At 48.7% G+C, this 15424-nt stretch overlaps 6 protein-coding genes across 6 annotated transcripts; 1 reads left to right on the forward strand and 5 right to left on the reverse strand.

Annotated features, from left to right (window-relative positions):
* Positions 1–800: 800 nt before the first annotated feature.
* PtrM4_020690 (uncharacterized protein) lies at positions 801–920 on the reverse strand (the record flags this gene model as incomplete). The annotated part of the gene is made up of 1 exon (XM_066103410.1): positions 801–920. The coding sequence occupies one exon, from the start codon at positions 918–920 to the stop codon at positions 801–803; it is 120 nt and encodes a 39-aa protein (XP_065965612.1).
* A 1605-nt stretch (positions 921–2525) lies between these two features.
* PtrM4_020700 (uncharacterized protein) lies at positions 2526–3170 on the reverse strand (the record flags this gene model as incomplete). Its single annotated transcript, XM_001931917.2, has 1 exon — positions 2526–3170. One exon carries the CDS (start codon positions 3168–3170, stop codon positions 2526–2528), a length of 645 nt encoding a protein of 214 aa, XP_001931952.2.
* A 767-nt stretch (positions 3171–3937) lies between these two features.
* On the forward strand, positions 3938–5632 carry PtrM4_020710 (uncharacterized protein; the record flags this gene model as incomplete). Its single annotated transcript, XM_066103411.1, has 1 exon — positions 3938–5632. One exon carries the CDS (start codon positions 3938–3940, stop codon positions 5630–5632), a length of 1695 nt encoding a protein of 564 aa, XP_065965613.1.
* Positions 5633–5936: 304 nt separating this feature from the next.
* PtrM4_020720 (DDE-3 multi-domain protein) lies at positions 5937–6911 on the reverse strand (the record flags this gene model as incomplete). Its single annotated transcript, XM_066103412.1, has 1 exon — positions 5937–6911. One exon carries the CDS (start codon positions 6909–6911, stop codon positions 5937–5939), a length of 975 nt encoding a protein of 324 aa, XP_065965614.1.
* Positions 6912–7283: 372 nt separating this feature from the next.
* Positions 7284–11837, reverse strand: PtrM4_020730 (UBN2 multi-domain protein; the record flags this gene model as incomplete). The annotated part of the gene is made up of 1 exon (XM_066103413.1): positions 7284–11837. One exon carries the CDS (start codon positions 11835–11837, stop codon positions 7284–7286), a length of 4554 nt encoding a protein of 1517 aa, XP_065965615.1.
* A 1884-nt stretch (positions 11838–13721) lies between these two features.
* On the reverse strand, positions 13722–14471 carry PtrM4_020740 (uncharacterized protein; the record flags this gene model as incomplete). Its single annotated transcript, XM_001931918.2, has 2 exons — positions 13722–14368; positions 14426–14471. 2 exons carry the CDS (start codon positions 14469–14471, stop codon positions 13722–13724), a joined length of 693 nt encoding a protein of 230 aa, XP_001931953.2.
* Between the last annotated feature and the right edge of the window lie 953 nt (positions 14472–15424).

Consider the following 15424-nt stretch of genomic DNA (forward strand, 5'->3'; position numbering starts at 1 on the left):
CACAATCACCTTCGAATTCTTCTACACATGACATATGAAAAGCGTCGCATGCAACTTCGGAAGTGCGCGCATAAGCGATGATTTCGGAACCAACAAAATGATGCTCCGGAAGTCCGGGCCAGTGCCGAATCTCCAAGAGCTGGCACGATCCAATCTAAGTCTTTTTCCATAATCCAGTCATAGCACCAGGCCATAGCCTCAGTTGGGTGAGAATCGTACGCTAAAAAAGAAAGAGCAATGCTGCTTCTCCTATTACTATTTTCTAGCCTTGTCGAAGCTGTTTTTCCCGTTGTTGGCTGCCATTATGGTCATGACTCGAATACTGGCGAGAGGCCCATGCGATTACCCATAGATGACTTTGCAAAGTCTGGGCCACCTTTTGATCTATTCATACTTGCACTTAGTATCTTGCAAGGCCGTAGTCAAAGCGATCCTTTGTCTTACTTCCAGATAGCAGGTATATAGAGTTTCTTCACAAAAGGCTGTAGATCTAATGCGAGACTAGGGATTCATGGTTATCCCTCGATAGCTTGGGATGATGTGGATGGTGAAGGAACTTATCCTGGCTACTGCCCACATGAATCGGTGCTTTTTCCAACATGGCATCGGGTATATATGGCTCTCTTCGAGGTATGACAGGATATTGTATGTCAAGTTGCAAGATTGTTCTAACCAATTGCAGCAAGTTATAGTCGAGATGAGTTGTGCGAGTATAACGAGTGAAGAGAAGAAAAACAGATGAAGGGAAGTTTGGTACTGTGTCTCACCGATGAGCTGACTTGCTAAATTCTGGTATACTCTCAAACATTCTCAATGACCTCTGTCTTATTCCCACCGCGACCATTCCCCCTCTTCTTCACGCTCGCACTCTGCACACCGTCTTTAATGTATTCTTGAACAAACTCAATAGCCCCAGTCATATTCCCGTTGTTTCCATTTCCCCACGTCCGTGTAGTCGTTGCATGTGCAGGGTGTACGTTGTCCCTTCTATCCGTAATGCCAGGCGTAGCAACAGTCCAGAGAGCATCACCCCATGTGTTAACCGATTGCCAAGGAATCTTATCGAAAAAGTGGTCTTTGAAAAGATTGCGCACTTTTCTACTTCTGTCCAGAAGGTATCTCCAGCTATCCTTGTCCTCAAGAGCCGATGATTTATTCTCGGCGTTGGGGCCGATGAGGAAGGAGCAGTTATCTGGACACTTTCCCCCGATGGGTTGAAGATGTATGCGGTCTCCTTGCTGGTTGAAGACATGGAGGTTACAGGGATTCAGGATTGACGGACCGTTTTGGGTGCTGGCTTTGAGGAGCAACTCAGGCTTTGATACTCTGACCCAGCTTTGTTCTAATCATTCTTGTTTATAGCCGGTTGATGCGTTGGTCTCGCTAGCTAAATACTGCATCTGCTATCTGTCAGTACATAGCTTGTTTCACCAAAAGCTGTTGCCGGTCTCTGCTTCCTACCTCGATAAGAATAAAGGGTTGAATCGTTTGGTCTTCAAGCATCTCCAATCCCAGCCTCCAAAAGTTACCATAGATATTTTCTGGTTCAAGCCGGCCACGACGTCGTCGGACGATACGGTCGAAGTCTATATCCAACAAGATTAAAAATTTGAGTCCTTTTTCCGGAGACAGAGGCGGGTCATCAGGTATTGCTGCCTCAAGGAGCCTGGTAATATCAGTCTCCAGCAGATACTCCCATGCCCAGCGCGGAATTATTGTTCCGCTAGGGCTTTCAGAACAAGCACAAGCCATTTCCATCAACGTGAATTGTTGAAATTGGGTGTTGTTGAAAATTGCATATTCGGTTTGCATTCCTTCGGGGTTGTCAAACTGTGGATCAAGTATCCAGAAAAGTAAGCGTACGAGTGCAAGAACAGCCTGGCAGCCGACCCATATCAAGCTCTGACGATTGGAAGCTTTTGTCAGAACGGCATATTGACATACATAGGCGATTGCACAAACAATGGCAGGTAAAAGGACTAGACCCTGCATTCTCTCCGAATCGAGAAGTTTACGGTCGCCTGAGATGTGTAATACATCGCCGTCGGCTACACGCGCGTGTAGGAAGCTCAGCTTGTTGAGTCTTTTTTTCTCTTCCGGTTGAGATTCGTATTTACCACCTGTGAGAATATTCCACGCATTGACGCTCATATGAGCACCAGGTTGACTCATCTGCAAAAAGAGAAATTAGCAAGAGTTTAGTGTTTTGTTTGGGAATGGTTGGGAGTAGACTCCGCAACAATCAATTCAATCCGGTCACTCTCCTAGACCCACTTACCTATCTAGGTAGGGCTTAAACTCCTATAGGTAACTACTAGGCTTAAAGCGGTAATCAATCAATCCAATCTGAACCTTCTAGGACCCACTTAATTGATTGTTGCGGACTGTGGTTGGGACTCTGCGTCTGGGCTGCTTACATTGCGCCCATGCCATATAGGGACAGATATCAGCAGTGGTAGCGAGATATGAAGACTAAGAAAATTAGATCAGAGGAATAAGCAACGGAAGTACCGATCAGAAGGTACTTACCCAAGTGTTGCGAAAAGAAGAACTCCGTTCCAGGTCGTACTGACAACTAACAAAAGCCATGCAGTCATACCGGGACAGAGAAATAAGAGGAGGCCGATGAGGATGGGACTTTGTGATACACTTTTCTCGCGTTGAAGATTGCCAAGATTGACCACCGTCTTGGAATAAAGCTTCTCTGGCCAGTCACTCCCAACATTCACGATTGGGGTCAGTTGGGGATCGAAAAATCGCTTCTTTCTGCGAATAACCACGTGGTCGTACTTGTCGTTGCCAATATGCGTGTCTATGGCTACCTTTCCATTCTTTACACTCTTAGTCTTACCAAAAGCGACTTCTGTATAATCACATTCAATCCTGTTCTTCTGCTCTTCACTTTCTTCGAGCAGGTAACCGTAAAGACCCCGGAGAGAGTCGAGGTTGAAGCCAGCGTTTGAGCACCGGCGAAGACCGAGAGCAACCTTAATGGCACTTCTAACAAGGCCTAATATGCCTAGGAGTGACAGAGAGGACGCCGCGATGCCAAAGTAACCGGATTGGACAGACAAAGCGTTCCGTTCGACTCCATCTGTGCAGAACAGACCGGCGAGAGCAGCAAGATCTTGAGTACCACCGGCGAGAGTTTGTGCGAAGCTATTTGCCATAATCGTAGCTAGTCGATATTATACAACGAAGAAAAAGATAGTAGATAGGATGCTGAATTTGAAAGTAATGCAAGAGCAGAGAGATTTCCCAATACTATATCGCCGACAACGGCTGATGGGGCTCGCATCCTATTTAACTACTCTTGCGGCCTAAAGTATCCCCATCAAACCAAACGGGGGCTGAAAATATCGCCTAACGACGAACAGCATGCATACTCAGCCGCAGGTCACGTGTTATAATAACACAGCTCTAGCGAGGCCTCGCCCGTGACATAGCCCGGATGAAGACGATTTAGCTGAATGCATCATCCCAGGAGCCAATGCTTTTTGTAGGAAGGCGTATGCGGGACGACGTGTCTAGAGAGCCTGGGACCCGTGGATGTGGGGTTAGTGTCGAGTCATAGATACATCGACAAGATGCCGATGACCAGACTAGCGATGTAGTTTACCGAGACCTATACCGGAGATTTAAAGTAGCTAGGGTCCCTTGGGTGTTATAGACATGTGATGCATGAAGAGGGACCGCTTCAGGTTCATCACAACGCTAACAAGCGCTATTGTGGTTTTCGAAATACCTTGAGCCGCCTGGATCTGGTTAGCTTGGTGCCCAAGAACATCAACTCCCATAGTAATTTGTTAGTAAATTAATGCAGCAGCCGTTTCCCACCTCCAGAAGCCCATGAAGCTAGTCCTGTACTCTAAATCGTTCGTGTATAGCGTTTTGTTTGTGTGGAGCTTGTTGCGAGCTCAATCTAGCTGCTGTTGGGATGCCGCCCAAGCGCCAGCGTAAGCCGAAGCAGCCATTCGATCAAGGCGTTAACCCGTCCTCCCAGAAGCGTAGAGCGCCAGCAACTAGACAAAATCCTACCCATTTAACGCCTAAACGTGTCCGCCGTGAGGCGCTGCCGTCGCCTCCAGCGACTGCCCCGCCGCGCCGTCAAAGCCCGTTGTCCGAGCCTGAGCTGCAAGCCACCCAAACAGCTGCCTCCGCGCAAGCTGAAGATATCGTTGGCGAGGATGAGGATACTTTCGAGGATGGAGATGGCGATCCGCTGCCTGAGGATGAGGATGAGATCGCTGCTAAGGGCGCTGCCGGTAGTGTTGAGGATGAGGGAGAGCCAGCGTACCGACGTCAAGAAGGCACTCCATGGCTGCCTCGCTCATCGCAAGCGCTAGAGGATGAGGTTAATCCTGTACTGCGCGTTAGGTGGAGGGCTTGCCTTGGTGGTGATATGGAGAAACACTTTATTCCTGAAGCTGCCGATAGCGAGCACGGCGTACGGCTGTACTCGCTGCATTTCGACGACCTATGGCAGTGGGTAGATGACGTTGTTGCAGAATTACGGCCAAAAAGAGCGAAGATCTCATCTGTTTGCACTGTTGTTTACCCAGCTAAGCAGGCCAAACGCGAGCGCGCGATAAAGCGATTGCGGCGAGGTGTTGATGCAACGTGGAATAGCTTTCAGCGCCTTGTTGTAGAGGTTGATAACTATGTCAGCGAGCCAGTAAACGTCGATTTCGAGCTCATCTTGGCTGAAATTCCAGGGGAGCAGCAGCCGTTGCCAACGGTTGTCGACGGTCCTCGTCGACGCACCGCAACGGTGATTCAAGAGGAGGGGCTTGCTGGTGTAATAGCAGCTGAACAAGCAGGTAGCGGGCATGCTATTGCTATCCGGGATAGATGGCGCTGTACAGATACCCATTGCGAGAACTATCCTTATTGCTGCTGGATGGCGCCAACAGCGAGGCAGCCAGCGCGCTTCGAAGATCACCTCTTTGTCAACGGCAACATTATCTCCATGTGGGCAAGAGCAATTACAGCGAGAAGGGCAACGTACGATGAGCCATCTGATGATGTACGGCTTGCAATTTTGAGAGCAAAGGACCTGCGGGTGCATGAGAAAACGCGCAAGTTGCGGGCGGCTGGAGATGGCGACGATGATATCAAAAGCTTAACAAAACTGCTCATCGTTGGACAGCTTGAGCGGATGAACAGGCAACCTCAACAGGAGTCTAACTTGCAGGCAGCTGCACCAACGATAACAAGAGCTGAGGTATCTAGTGCATCTCAGTGGGCGCCTATCCGATATGATCATGAGCAGGAGATTAACGAGCATACTAGTAATTTCTTTAACTACCTTAAGTTAAAATTTCCTACAGTTGGAGAGGACATTAACGAGCTTTATAAGACTCTTGTTATTGACGGAGCTATGGATATCAACCTCTTGATGCAGCCATCTGGTGATATCTTGAAGTTGTGGACGCAGCATTTCAAGCAGCCTCCTGGCTGGTTTTTCACGCTACAAAACACTGCAAAAGAATGGCAAGCTGGGTACCAGGGTCTCACAGATCGTAACTGGAGACGAGTCGAACGTTGTAAGAAAAGAGAAGAGATTGCGCGCAAGAAATTGGTGGTTGAACCGTCTAGCAGTGTTGTGGAGGATGATGGCGAGAATGCTTGAAGCTTAGTGGCCTGAGCGTTTTTGGTGACAGCGGCCCGTGCCCGCTATAGTGTTGAGGTTTTTCAGGCGTTTCAAATGCGCTGCAACAATAGTCTATTTGGATAGCCCTATGTACAACACTACAACGTTATGCGATTATAACAGGTTAACTTCCTAAGATAGTTCTATATGTATAGAAATAGCTCTTATTTTTTTAGAATTATTAAATCGCTTTTGTGGGTTGCGCATTAAGGTGTAATCGTTCGCATTTGTATGGTATCATCTACCTATAGAAACGTACTGTGGCATCCATTTAAAAGCACAATTAATAGGGATAGCCACACCTATGGAACCAGCTTCTGCAGTTAATATTACAGCACACCAGCTGCGCTGCATACTCAAGAAAGACCCCAAAGTCAATGAAGTTCTCCGCTTGCGCTGAATTCCTTTTCATCCACCCCTTGAGCTGCTTAAAGCTCTTCTCGATGGGGTTGAAATCTGGTGAGTATGGCGGCAGATACTCAAGGAGTACTCCAGCACTTTGGCAAAGCACCCGTACACGCTCTGATCGATGGATGGAGGCGTTATCAAGCACGATTACTGAGGCTGGCCCTGGGTGAGGATTGCAGAACGGCAGCACTTGAAACTCTAAGAAGTCTTCTAGGATCTCAGATGTAATCGCGCCTTGAAAGATCTTATAGCTTATGTAGCCATCTATCGTCATGGCTGGCAGCAGCGACCACCGTTCTGATCGCCTGAAGCTGTGTGATAGCTCCACCGGCTCCCCGATTGGAGACCAGCCATACTTGCGGTCGCCCGTACGCTCATTGCAGGCGCTCTCGTCCAACGCAACGATCTGCTCCGCCTTATAGTGTTGCGCCATCCTGGCAAGATAGAGGCGGCGGAGTGGCTCACTCTGCTCCTTTGCCCGCTTTGTTGCAAGCTTGCGAGACCATCTCATCTTCTCTAGCTCTCGGTAAACGCTCGCAAGGCTTATCCTAACGTCGTACTCGTCGTACAAGAAGTCCCTCATCTCATCCATGTATGCGCCCGGTGAGCCATTGAGGTATGCCTGAAGGCCTTCGCGCTGAGCTTGCCGGAGTATAGATGGCCGCCCAAGTCGAACGCAGCGCGGCGGATAAGGCACGCCCCAAAACTCTAAGCTCAACCTCAGCTTTGCTACTGTGTTACGGCTCGCACCTGTAGCTCTAGAGATGGCTCGATCACTTTCGCAGGCAGCAATTCGGTCGAGGATAGCCTGGAGAACAGCGGGCTGCAAGCGGTGGCCGGTGCCTGGCATCGCGATGAGATGGGCTCGAGAAAATTGCAACACCAAAAACGCGAGTCAGTAGAGGCGATCGCAGCAAACAATGAACTTCAAATACGTTGTGGGTGTTAGAAAGCGTGGCTGCATCGATTTACTAACAAATTGTTAGAACAAGGTCTCCTCTGGTGGTATGACTACCATAGGCGACCGAGTAGAGGTACGAAAGGTAACCCTGTATTGGATTGAACTTCACTAAGAGCTATTGTTCTATCTACTTGTTGTTATGATGATCTTAGGACGTACATGACAGATCATCATTCCGCGTCGGTCCTTCTGCTCGGGCTTACTCCACGAACCTCACCTCGCCGACCTGGACTGAACCTAACATATTCTTAACACTCCCCCTCAGGGCAGGTCCGGTCCAAGGACAACTCCTAATTGGTTCTTGAATCTCTCGAATGCGACTCGCTGCAATGGCTTTGTCATTCCATCAGCCACCATGTCTGCAGTTGGAACGTAGGCCACATCGAGTTTGCCTTGTTCTGCTAGGTCTCGGATAAAATGATAACAGACGTCGATGTGCTTTGATCTTTCGTGAAGGTGAGGGTTCTTTGTAAGTGCAATGGCACCCTGGTTGTCTCCTAGCATCTGGACCTTGTTGGTGTCTTTTCCAATGTACTTTGGGAACCCAAGATCTCTAAACATTTGAGCAATCCACTGGCCTTGCTTGCAGCATGTTGATAGTGCGATGTATTCAGATTCGCAGCTTGACGTTGCAACAGACCGTTGCTTCTTGCTAGACCATGATATTGGACCTCCGTAGAACATTGCAGTGCTCCCTGAAACGCTCTTTCGGTCTACCATGTCGCTTGCCCAGTCAGCATCAGAGTAGATGACAAATTGCGAGTGTACTCCCCCTGGTCCGTAGCGTAGCTTCAATGTCACTGTCGACCTTAGATATCGTAGCAGGTTCTTCAACGCATGGCCATGGTGTTCTGCTGGATCGCTCATGTATTGGCTTAGCTTTCCGAGGGTGAATGCAATGTCTGGACGTGTAAGAACCATAGCAAACATAAGGCTCCCTATCACTTGCTGGTATTCAGTGATGTCGATTCGGGTGTCGTTGTCAGTGGCTGGCCTAAATGAAGTGTAATCTGCAGATGGAATCTTCTTGTCTCTGTGTTGTTTGCTAGACATTCCAAACTTGTCAAGTACTGCGTGTAGGTACTGCTCTTGATCGAGGTAGATTGTGCGGCGCTTTCTGTCTCGCGTAACTCGTACTCCAAGGATCTTATGAATCTCCCCCAGGTTCTTGGTGTTGAATCTTCCAGAAAGCTTCTCGTAGAACCAATCAATTTGAGCTCGATCTTTTGCAGCAGCAGCAATGTCATCAACGTAGACGAGGATACGGAGTTGTTTTTCTTTGTGGATAAACATGCACGGGTCTGCGAGGCTTTGTACGAATCCCCATGCCAGAAGTTCTTTCTTTATCAACAAGTTCCAGTCGCGAGCAGCCTGTTTGAGTCCGTATAAGCTGCGGAGAACTCTAAGGACGTATCCTTTTTTGACTTCTACTCCTTGGGGTTGCTTAAGAAAGATCTCTTCCTTCAAGTGCGACTCTGTGAATGCATTCTTAATGTCAAAGTGGAAACATTCCAGGTTTTCCGCTGCGACAGTGGCCATAAACAGACGTAAGGTGTCCATGCGGACTGTCGGGGCAAAAGTCTCGTTGTAGTCTGTTCCGTGTGCTTGCGTAAAACCTCTTGCCACAAGGCGTGCCTTAAACCTCTCAACAGTCCCGTCGAGATTCGTTTTGACTGTAAAAACCCACTTTGAATCAACCATGTTCGCGTCTTTTGGCTTTGGAACTTCCTCCCAGGTTCGATTCTCTATTAACGCGATTATCTCTTCAAGTATTGCTGCTTTCCATTGCTTTCCATACTTTGGGTCGTTGATAGCTTGCTCGTGTGTCTGGGGGATCTGGATTCCTGCGATCTCGGTTGCTGCGAAAGCCTTCTCAGATAGTCGTGTTTGCTCTTCTGTAAGGCCAACTTGGGCTAGCATAGCTTTAACGATCTTGCTAAATCTCTCGTCCTCAACAATCTCTTCGTTAGACCTCTTCCGTTTGGCTTGTCTAGTGAAGTATCGTGGAATCTCCTTTTCTCGTACAGACTGGGTACACGGTTCTTCGGGCCCCTCTTCGTTCACAAGATTAGGAACCCGCTCATCAGATGGTGCAGTAGGAGGAATAGTAGTTAGCCTCCTTGGTCTTCCTCTGTGACGCTTCACTGGTTCATGAGTTAGCTCTGCCGAAGATGGTTCCATTAGGTTCTCGGAAACTGGTTCTATTGGTTCTGCAGGAGATGGTTCCATTGGTTCGGTAGGAGATGGTTCCATTGGTTCTGCAGGAGATGGTTCCATTCGTTCGGTAGGAGTTGGTTCCATTCGTTCGGCAGGAGATAATTCTAGATCCTTCCTAGGTCTTCCTCTTGGTTTTCGGTCTGGCATCGTATTCTGCGTTCCTTGTGGTCCAGCTGGTATGTTTCGCAGTCGTAGTTCAACTTTCCCTCCAGGGGTGTATTCGTCCACTGACAATCGGCTTGTCCTTGAGGTGTATCCAAGCTCTGGCGAATAGAACTTGAACTGCTTATTTGTTGTCTCAGAATATCCCATAAATACTCCAATTCTGCCACGGTCCACGAGCTTGTCATGTCGTTGGTCTGCTGGAATCGTTTTAGGGTTGATGTACGAATAGCATTTGCTCCCCCATACACGGATGTGGTCAATGGATGGTTTCGTTCCTGTGAATGCCTCTTCAGGACTGACTTGCTTTCCATTGATCATAGGTCCTGTGTTTGTACGGTTGCGTAGGTATGCGTCTGCTTCGACAGCTTCATCCCAAAACTCAATTGGTAAACCAGCGTCTTTCAACATTGCTCTCATATCAGCTTCAGCAGTTTGGATGTTTCGCTCGGCTGGTCCATTCTGGTGTGAGGAAGCAATTGTTGTAGGCTGAATTTCCACGCCTTGTGTAACTCTCCATTCCTCAGCTTGCTGTAGAAGTTCTGGTGCATTGTCGGTTCCAGCAGCTTTGACTTTCTCGCCAGTTTGATGTTCTACAAAGGTCTTCCAGATTCGGAGTTCCCGTTGTGCGTCTCCCTTTTTCTTCAGCGGGATAACCCAGTTTTTCCGCGTGTAGCTATCAATAATTTGGAGGAACCACCTGTTTCCTCGTAGAGATGTTGGAAAGGGTCCAGCAATGTCAAACTGTACTAAGGCTAGCTTCGTGGCCTTGTGCTCTCTTAGCTGCTTAGGGATGCTGTTCTTCATCTTTGTCAGGGAACACACTTCGCAGATTTCAATCTTCTCTGGAACTTGAATCTTCTTCTGGAGAGTTGTAACTTCGTGGAGTTTGGCAATCTTTGTAGGTCCTAGGTGTGCGAAACGTCTGTGATACAGCAGGTATCTCTCCTTTTCATTAACCTTAAGCTCGCTCTTAACTGGTGTATGGGGTTCCGTGCCTAGGAATGCTGTCTCGTGGTATCCATCGGCAATGTGTGACACTACGTAGAGGCCGTCGTCCATAGTTGCTTTAATAATGATCTCCTTTCCTAGTTTGAAGCATAGTACGTGTGAATTGAAACGACCCTTCAGGCCTGCTGCGCAAATTCTTCTCCCTGATAACAAATTGACTCCAAGGTTAGGTACAAGCAGTACTTCTGACAACCATGTCGACGATCCGTCTTTACACACCACTTGAGCTTCTCCTTTCCAGTCTGCATATAATTCTCCCCCTCCAACCCGAACTAGTCTTCGCTTGATCTTGATCATTCGTCTAAACAATGAGGGTTGGTCAGACATGTGGGAGGAGGCGCCAGTGTCGGCAGCCCAAGTAGATGGAGAGGCCTTACCGACAATGTCTTTTGAGAGACGGCATGTCTCAATTTCCTCGGGTTCAGAGTCTGAGGTCTCGGATAATTCATCTGACTCTGAATTGACTTCTTCGGCTCCATATGCTTTGCCAGTCTTTTTGTGAGAATTCCTTTGCTTGAGTGTCTTAATAGGCGGCTTAGATGATTTCTTAGCGTCGTATTCCTTAAGGAGCTTTCGAGCTCTCTCACGTCTTGGACAGTCTCGTACGCCATGGGCTCCGTCACAAAGGAAGCATTGGACCATAAACTTAGTACCAGATTCGGAGTCAGACGATAGTGGTGAGCTCTTGTGATTTCGGCGCTTGTAAGGCGGAACATACTTCTCCGTCTTCCGGAATGCTGGGAGAGCTTTTTCGTCGGCGTCTTGCTGGTCTCGAACCTCCTTCTCTTCCAGAAACTTAAGTTTCTGTTCAACCGTAAGGTTAAGTTGGGCGTTTAAGGTGTCAATCGTAGTCTTAAATTCTTTCGGGAGTGATCTAATAAGAACGAGTAGTAGTGCAGAGTCCTTGTAAGCTCCGTTGGTGTCAGCGTCTGCTGCTACGAGTTTGCGTCGGTATTCCTTTAGCTTTTCCCATGATCCAACAATTGTGTTCCCAGGATTGAATGTGAACGTTTGAATTCTGGTCATGTAAATGTTGGCGGTTGTGGCGTCAGTTTGGGTGTACTTCTTTTGTAGGTAGGCCCAGAACTGGAAGGCAGTGTCGTATTCGTCAATAAGGGCTTGGTCATCTTCAGTAAGCGACCGAAACAAGAGATCGATTGCAGTGGCTTCATCTTCTAGGTACTTGTCTCTTTTTTCAATGTTGACGCGGATCTTAGTATGCTTGTCTGCTTCAGCAATTTCCAACTCTTCCATAGCCTCCGTTAGTTCACCGGCTATTGCTATTTGGCAGTGCTGTACCAGGTTTTTCTCGCAGACATAGAAGACTTTCTTCCCCTTAAGCTTGACCTTGTTTCGGCGGAACCAAGTATCGTGGTTTTCAGCTGTAAGTTGGGGAATCTTCCATTCTTCCTTCTCTACAGCCATCTTGTGTGTTTTGAGTTGGTGAGACTATTATGCGAGCAAGGTACGTGGTATGATGCTAAGAGTGTAGGTGATGCGGGCGATGCGGGCGATACAGGCGATGCGGGCGATCCGGGCGATCCGGGTGATATTCTGCGGGCGGTGCAGTCGTTATCGGTTCTCGGGTGTAGAGACGGTGTATTTAAGTGTGATTGCGTGTTAACCGCGTTGTACACGACTTCTTTTCTTTTCTGATTCCTTCTTGAATCTAAGTCCTTCGTGACTTGGGTGGATGTTTTGATTCCTTCTTGAATCTGAGTCCTTCGTGACTCGGGTAGGTGTTTGAAAACAATAACGTTGGGTTAGGCAACCGGGCTCATAACCTGTTAGAACAAGGTCTCCTCTGGTGGTATGACTACCATAGGCGACCGAGTAGAGGTACGAAAGGTAACCCTGTATTGGATTGAACTTCACTAAGAGCTATTGTTCTATCTACTTGTTGTTATGATGATCTTAGGACGTACATGACAGATCATCATTCCGCGTCGGTCCTTCTGCTCGGGCTTACTCCACGAACCTCACCTCGCCGACCTGGACTGAACCTAACATATTCTTAACACAAATTACTATAGGAGTTGATGTTCTTGGCCACCAAGCCAACCAGATCCAGGTGGCTCAAGGTATTTCGAGAAACACCCATAGCTCGATTCTGCCCAACCCCCCAAGGGAAGGCTGAGCCATAAATTCCGCAACCAAAAAGCAATGACTACATTCGCACAGCCTCTTTTATGGCAATATGATAGCTCCCATGCGCAGCTCCAAAATCAGTCCAAATTGTGGAGGCACGGCAGCGGTAATATCCAAACAGTTTCAAGCCTTTTTGCTCATCTAACTCTGCACGTGAAGTCTATCTCACAGTCCTGGTACCTGGAGTGAGGCTCTACTCCGGCTCTTCATACTCTGTCTTCTTCTGAGTCTGTTTTTGAAGTGACAAAAACTCTCGGAGGGCAGAAAACGCCTCACATCTACGATTACACCTTCCATCTTATACCCAAACACCTACCCCGTCATACCCCTCGCTCCTTCCTCGCAAGACATCCCCAGCAAGCACCCAGCGTACTGCCCTAACCAAACCCTAGTACCCACCGACTTCCCAGCCACTCACCTCACACAGCTCTATCTCCCTCTCAAAGATCCCCCGCAAAAACAAGCATGCACAAGCTTTCCCTCCTGCGTAACCTTGCGCATTGCCGAATCTATCAGCCATACACATCGCGACAACAAGGGAAGGAAAGAGGGCACCACTGGCGCTTGCGAAGCTTATCTACGCCCCGCGACGATCGCCGCAGTAGTTGCGTGACGAGGATGTGGGAACGCAGAGTATTGCGACAGCTTCTTAACGTGGGGGTGTAGGGGTTGGGGTGGGTTGTGGCGACCACAATGCTTTGTAAGGGTTTGAGCTGTAGGGGGTGTGAAGGGTGTTGTAGGGTATCTGAGCTATTGCCGGACATAGGGATGCATGATACATTGGATACCCCCTCGTCTACGCCTCTCTCCTATCCCACCAAGCCCTTTACTATTACAGCATCTCGTATTCTACATGACCATACTGCCCATATCCATCCCAACAGCTTTCAAGATATCTAGCTTTACTTCACCATACTACGCACTCATCATACTGCCATCCATAGCACCATGTATCCACCAAATTCACTCATCAACACAATGATCAAACAGATAAAAATATATTCAAGGTATTACAGGTGGGTATCATGTCCAACAACCCATCCATCTATCGCAAACCCAGATCATACCCAATCACATCAGACCATACAGGATCATACCTGGTCATACCAAACAACACAAAAGAAAGTAAAACAAACTCCATCCCATCTACCCCCATTCACCTCACCTCTTCTTCCACTTCCTCCCCAGAATCCTCTGCAGTTTCACATTCGACACCACCTTCCTCGCCTTCTCGGGCGAATCCTCAGGCGGCATCGCCGCGGTCTTCATCTGCAGGCCTTTCCGGCGCTTGGGAGTCTTAGGCGTCGTGGGAGTCTTGGGCGTCATGGGTGGTGTAGGTACCTGTCCGGCACCCTTACCCTCCGCAGGCTCCCCAGCAATACCATCCTCACCCTCTCCAACCCCCTCCTCCTTCTTTATGTAGGCACTTGTTTCTTTGCCAGTGCTCGCCGCAGCAATACCATCCCCATCCTCCTTTTTTATCGCGACACTCGTGTCTTTGCCAGTGCCCGCCGCAGCAGTGTCATTTGCTGGGTTCGCAGGACCCTGAGGGCCTCTCGGACCCGCTGTGGGAGAAGTGGGTGCACCGTTCGGATGTCCGTAGACAAACTCGAGTTTTTCAAGAGGAGGAATTGTAACAAATCTCTTGGACTCTCGTCGTTGTTCGTCCCGTTTGGCGGGCTGGTTCATGAAGCGTGTCTTGTGGGGCGCCACTCCCGCGCCGGTCTTCGCGCTATGGGATTTGTTCTCTTGGCTGGGTGACGGACCGGTACGTCTGGCACCCGTAGGGGTGTGTGATGGTGCCATTTCTTCAAAGGTATGTTAGCTCTTACTCGGGTCATTAATGATACTGTTAGTATCCGTACTGGCGGTTGGCAGTGACGGAGGTTCGAATTCGGGGGCCCTGGTCATGAAGAAGAATGTTAGTGGGAGAGATGTGGTGGAATTGGGTGGGAGAACATCGCTTTTACGGCGGGCAGACGGCAAATGGACACAGGAGCTTGGGCCTGGGAGACGAAGTGAAGCCGACTTCGTGCAAACGAAACCTTCTGCGGGGTACAATGCGAAAGGCGATGAAGGAGCCATTGAGCTGACTTGGCGAGACGAGCGGCGGTGAGTGGGAGATTGCAAGCAAACGGATGTATCGTGGACATGATTTCAGGCGACTGGTGCCTACGATGGGTGGTGGGTGAGCGGCCATAGCAACAAAGGCCATTGGGCTGCTGTGAGCCATCGTACCCGCGCCATGAGCGGTCTCGCAGCGGCATCGTTCATCGCCCCACATGGACCTAAAGGCAGAAGGCTCAACAGAATAGGCATGCGGTGGGCCATAAGTTCACACAAGGTATCGCTCCAATAGGCTCACAAGGACTAAGTGGTAGAACAATGTGGATGCGGAAAAGCGGAAGAACAAACAGACACGTATAGAACCTTGAGAATGTGTAGAGACTGCACAAAAGCGAGAGACAGCACGAAAATAGACTTCTGGAAGTTTATGAGATTTGAGAGAGACTCGAGTTTCAACGAACACATGGAAAGGGAGGAGCAGACATTTAGAAAAGTGTAGTTTATGAAAAGAGACAGGCCTACATCTCCAAACCTAACCAGTATCTTGGACACGACCGAAGAATGCCTTCCGACATCTCCAATCTCATAAGGGTACACAGATCGACCCAGCTCTTGTCTGATATGTAAAACGAAAAAAAGCAAACAACGCCAATCGAAGCTCCAAATCTGTAACCAACCCTTCAAAACAGCCCAATACCGGGAAATATGTGGGATGTAGCCCGTGTGTACGCCAACCAAGCGCCCTGAACGTCCGGCAATGTGATATGATCATGGGGATGGGTATGGACAATATGAAA

This window comes from Pyrenophora tritici-repentis, chromosome 1, assembly GCF_003171515.1.
Source record: "Pyrenophora tritici-repentis strain M4 chromosome 1, whole genome shotgun sequence".
In the NCBI taxonomy this organism is placed as follows: Eukaryota; Fungi; Ascomycota; class Dothideomycetes; order Pleosporales; family Pleosporaceae; genus Pyrenophora; species Pyrenophora tritici-repentis.